This window comes from Chenopodium quinoa, unplaced genomic scaffold, assembly GCF_001683475.1.
Source record: "Chenopodium quinoa cultivar QQ74 unplaced genomic scaffold, ASM168347v1, whole genome shotgun sequence".
Classification (NCBI taxonomy): Eukaryota; Viridiplantae; Streptophyta; class Magnoliopsida; order Caryophyllales; family Amaranthaceae; genus Chenopodium; species Chenopodium quinoa.
Window position 1 is genome coordinate 1,531,854 of NW_018744593.1, and position 5,660 is coordinate 1,537,513.

The window sequence follows — 5,660 nt, forward strand, 5'->3', positions numbered from 1 at the left end:
CTTAGTTCTATTCTGAAATTAGTTATCTATGCTCTCTGTTTATTATTTTCTTGTGATCTCCGTATTTAACACTTTTGAATATATTCTGATTCCATTGCTTATTAATTACATGTTCAACTTTATTGCTATTAGTATTACATTTCCTACTGCCTATTTCATAACAAGGTGAAGGTTGTAAATGTATCAAAGTGACCAAAGTGGACAGTTAATATATATTGATTTCTCTTTAAATCTATAACACACATAAGTTGATGCTTTTATATTACCAGTGTTACATTTCTGTGCATGTTTTGACCTGCACATTGATCATTTTTTGTTTGAAACTTTTATCTTTATTTTTATGTTTATTTTTGCTAAACAAATGAACTACAACTTTGCAATGTAGGAAACAATATTAAAGATAGATCACTTGCTCTATCTTTACCTTGATTAATATTCACCCAAACAATGTAGAACTAATCTCCAACAACTGCTTAATACTATGAGGAGCAAATTTGCGAGCAAAAATATAGCACATGTTAGTAAATTGGCCACCAATAGTACAATTATCCCTGAACCTCATATGTTGAATCAAATCTGCTGAAATATTAGACCTTGGTCCTAACATGGTAGGATGGCGGTTGCCCTTCCATTCAGTCCAAGTCAAGCTCCAATTCGAGTTGCGCTCTGGATGATAACGCATAACCAAAATCTGAACATAATGTTCATCTTGGAAACTACCATGATCTCGAAACACTGAGTAATATTCGTTGTCCGAAAGGATGTCTATGGATAAAACTCGGTCCATGACAACCCATTGAGGACCCTTGTGCCACTGCCATCTCTTGAGGGGTGGGTCCATCTTGCCCCGCCATCTGTAAATGCTGGACTTTTCGAAGACAGGTACAATTCCTACGAAGCTCAGATTGTTATTGATCAGTAGGTAGTCGTAGATTGTTGAGAAGTTGTACAAGGGGATGCAGGCTTCCGAGAGGAGGATGAATTTTTCGTTTGAGTAGTCTAGCATTGCTGAGGCTAGTAATCGTCTTTCAGCATCAATCATTGATATGGTTCCCCACTCCACAATCTGCACTTGTAATCATTAGGATTGCATATAAAAAGCTAAAAGTAGTACGTTATATTAATCAATAACCTAATCATTAAGTTATAATTTCCTAATGTACCATTTTAGAATATTTATTTGATGATGCATTGTATACATCAAATATGATAAATGATCAAATTAAATCAGTGTAGCATATGTATCGATTGCTGTAAAGGAACTAACGTACCTTGCTAGGAATCCTTCTACCATGGAAGACAGAATCCTTAGGCATAGGATCAGTGTAATTAGGATGAGTATGGATGTAAATAGAAAATTTATCTTCATGTCCTTTAAAGAACATCTCCCATAGAGGAGCTAAAGGTAGGGGACCTCTTGTCAAGAACATGAAGGCAAGCTTTGGAACACGTTGAAATGGGTACTCCGGTATCTGAGGCACCATTGACGCCCGCCATAACAACTCTGCATCATCCTCTATATAATGCAACAGTTCCTTCCCTGACTCCTCTTCGCGTAGTGTAGGCAGGGATGGAGGGGAGGGGGAGGTGGTGATGGTGGTGGTGGAGGCGATGGTGAGGGCGTCAATGGTGTAGATGCTAACGCTGCTTGAGTAACATGTGAGGATATTGATGTTGTGCATGCTGTTGCTAACAACTGATTCTAATTTGTAATGTAATAAAAGCTGAGGATGTAAAAACAGGATGTAATTCCAACAGACAAACCAACTACAAAGAAGATAAATTTGGACACAGAACTTGCTGTTGTTTTTTGATGATGTTGATGATTACCCATTTTCATTACATCCTAAGTTGCATAACACGAGTAATTAAGAATGAATGAATAAATCAAAACGGAAGTGAATAAATCGAAACGGAAGTAATTACATAATCTAAGGAACAAGGGTGGAAAAAGGTTCAGAAATTCTTCAACAAACACTAAAAAGCATGAGTAGAAAAGTGATGAGATAAGAACATGTAACATGTTTATATAGTCATGGATTCCTCCGTAAAAGAAGTGAAAAAAGACTTGTAATGCAATAAATCGTGAATAAGGCCAAATTTGTTGAAGAGTTTCAAGTATACAGGCCAGATCTTAAGCAACCTACACTTTATGTAAAACAAGTAGGCACATAATCACAAGAAGTCAATATGTTATTAAACTTAATATATTATTAAGACTCGTTAGTCGCTATGATTAGTAGAAAGCTTAATGAAAAGCTCTATCTTGACTATCTTCAATGGGTTTTGATCCTTGTAATATGTATTATGTTAGTATAGGTAGTATTAAATAACATTCACTTATCATTTCAATGATAGAGTGAGGGATAGCTCAAGTGGTTAGAACTTCCCTCTCGATTAGGGATGTCAGTGAGGCGGGTCTCTTATACCATACCCGTCATGGGTGATGGGGCGGGGGTGGATTTTAGGTTGTACCCGCCCCATCCCCGCCCCGCCCCACCCGCCCCACTTCGTACCTGCCCCATCCCCACCTACCCCACTTCGTACCTGCCCCATCCCCACATCCATATATTTTTAAAAACAAAATTATATACTTTTATAGTATTTTATAAAAAAAATTATGTAAAATAAAATAGTAAATATAATACTTTGTAATACACTTATATTATAAACAAAAAAATGTGCAATATTAACAATAATTTTTTTCTTTTTGCAATCTTTACTAATTATGAAGGATTGTCTATTTGGGAGGCGGGGATTAGGCGGGTCTTAGGTGGGGATTAGGCGGGGGTTGGGGCGGGGATGGTTTTGGAATTGTACCAGCCGGGGTGGGGATGGGGATGAATTTTAGATCCGCTGCGGAGATAGGGATGGGGATGGGGATGAAAATTTTAGATGGGGATGGGGATGGGAAGGCCAACATCCGCCCCGCCCTGCCCCATTGACATCCCTACTCCCGATCCCAATAGATCTTAAGATCAATTCTCATCACCGATTTTTGCGGCTCTCTAAACACCATAAAAACATACCATTTCAATCAATTATTATTACGATGTTAACATTGGTCGTAATAAAACATCAGGTTGTTTTTTTTTTTTTTTGACTGGAGTAATAAAACTTAAGAATTAAGGTAGATAACAATGACAATTGTATGTGTGTTAGGTCCATAGGAACCTTGAGCCAATTTTTTGTTGACTTTTTACAAGCAATGCGTTGTGAAATGTTATACTATATGAAAGTTGAGCGGAATTGAGGATCAAATGAAGTCAAAGTCTTCAACTTGAAGAGGAAGCCATTTATTGACTTTATCATTTATGAGTGATAAGGCTTACACAATATTCTAGTCTTTGGTACTCCCTCTGGGTTTTTATAATACAAGTGGTACACTTTTATTGGTATGTAGGTTTAGACAATTTAGTTGAGTTCGAATAAATTAAGAGGTAAGTGAGGTAATTCGAGTATTAAAAAATTGCAAAAGAAAAATAGTTATAAATGTGAGAGAAAAGAAATAATAAAAAAAGTAGTAGTGGATTTAGGTGAGGATCATGAGAGAAGAAAGATATACTCCGTGATTTTAAAATGTAATTTTATTTATTTTTTTATGTCAAAAAAAGAAGTATAACACTTATTAAAACACAACCGTATTAATTGGTATATAACACTTATTAAAATACAGAGGGATATGTCCTTTTAGCTAACGTACGTTTAAATTTCAAATACTGTCACTTCTATATATGAGTAATATTCTTTTCACAAAAAGTTCACAATTAGGAATACTTGTACTAGTTTTTGGAACACTTTACAATTATTAATACGAAATAGTTCCTTCACTCTCCAATTATTTATTCCGAAAATGAGAATCGAGGCAGCATCAATTACAAATGGATAGAAAACGTAATATATAGTCTATAAGGGAAATTATATGTATGATATAATTTTCCGATCCGTATTAATATGATTTGGTAATTCATATCATTAGTATTTAAGTTAGTATTATATGTTGGTAATTGTTTCCCATCTTAGGTTATTTTAAATTTGTATAAATACCTAAACATTTATTAATATTACTCCGTATGATTTATGACAGCACAAATTGGTCTAAACCTTAAAACTTATTATGGTATCAAGAGCCAATGAGATTCATCAAAACTTGAGAGTGAGGGATAGCTCAAGTGGTTAGAGCCCTCTCCCGGTCACAGGTGATCCTAAGATCAATTTTCATCATCCGTCTTTATGGCTCTCTAAACACCAAAAAAAATATTCATCATAACCTTACTTTAAATTTTTTTTTAAAAATATATAAATAAAAAAATCTCTCAAATTGATTTATAGCTTCCACATAATTTTGTGGTTTGGTTTATTGAAGAGGTTACATTCTTTGAACTCTTGATAAGTTTTTTGAACTCTTGATAAGTTGATATGGAGGTCATCCGTTGGATACTTGGATGCCTTCACGTAGAACATGGTTTTTCTTGTCATATCTAAACTAATCAATCAATCAATAATGTAATACTAAAATAGACATTTGAGAGATTATTCCATACACATTCACCTTATAAAATAGTATTCTAAAACTCTAAATACCATGAAATCGGGTTATTATTCCTGCCCATTATATGTGATACATAATTTCAAATACTTATTTGGTTAATAAAAAGAAATTGATACCAACTAATCATTGAATTTTTAAAACACTCATATGATCTAGCATGTAATTTTAATATACTCATTTGTCTAATCGATTCTTTCGTCATATTCGTGTTTCATTTAATTTCATTATATATGCAAAATAAGAAGATAATAAATATGTTATATTTGTATTTTATCTACATTACTTTATAGAAAATAAAAAAAAATTCTTTTATTGATTAAATATAGTGAAATTACTGTGCATAGTATGTAACCTAACCTTTTTTGAAACAAATCAATTCATTAATAAAAAAGTCATCCGTCATCTACAAATGAAATCTAAATTAACAAATACATAAAATTGAATCAAATTAGGGTTTCCGTTGTCAAAGCTACGATCGTTGAAAAGATGTTGCACTGTGGTACATCTCTCGCATACATCGCTGGAATATACAACCTTTTCAGAGAGACGGTCGAATGATTTGTTGTAGCCGTAAGGATGATTTTCATCTGATTCGCTTGAACGCATTTGAAAACTTGACAATCGTTGCGATCCCGAACAAATTTATATGTGATACATAATTTCATTTGATTCTTTCGTCATATTCGTGTTTCATTTAATTTCATTATATACGCAAAATAAGAAGATAATAAATATGTTATATTTGTATTTTATCTACATTACTTTATAGAAAATAAAAAAATTCTTTTATTGATTAAATATAGTGAAATTACTGTGCATAGTATGTAACCTAACCTTTTTTGAAACAAATCAATTCATTAATAAAAAAGTCATCCGTCATCTACAAATGAAATCTAAATTAACAAATACATAAAATTGAATCAAATTAGGGTTTTCGTTGTCAAAGCTACGATCGTTGAAAAGATGTTGCACTGTGGTACATCTCTCGCATACATCGCTGGAATGTACAACCTTTTCGGAGAGACGGTCGAATGATTTGTTGTAACCGTAAGGAAGATTTTCATCTGATTCGCTTGAACGCATTTGAAAACTTGACAATCATTGCGAT

General features: G+C 33.5%; 1 protein-coding gene across 1 annotated transcript; it reads right to left on the reverse strand.

Annotated features, from left to right (window-relative positions):
* Positions 1-242: 242 nt before the first annotated feature.
* Positions 243-2,131, reverse strand: LOC110699811. The gene is made up of 2 exons (XM_021877327.1): positions 1,272-2,131; positions 243-1,066 (listed from the first exon to the last, which is right to left on the reverse strand). The coding sequence occupies exons 1-2, from the start codon at positions 1,680-1,682 to the stop codon at positions 437-439; spliced, it is 1,041 nt and encodes a 346-aa protein (XP_021733019.1). The 5' UTR covers positions 1,683-2,131; the 3' UTR covers positions 243-436.
* Between the last annotated feature and the right edge of the window lie 3,529 nt (positions 2,132-5,660).

What these genes read in the sequence shown, in the direction of transcription:
- LOC110699811 (XM_021877327.1), bottom strand. Translation starts at nt 1,682, where the DNA reads ATGCACAACATCAATATCCTCACATGTTACTCAAGCAGCGTTAGCATC. An exon ending in GTAGAAGGATTCCTAGCAAG is followed by an intron (nt 1,067 to 1,271) that starts GTACGTTAGTTC and finishes TTACAAGTGCAG; the next exon opens with ATTGTGGAGTGGGGAACCAT.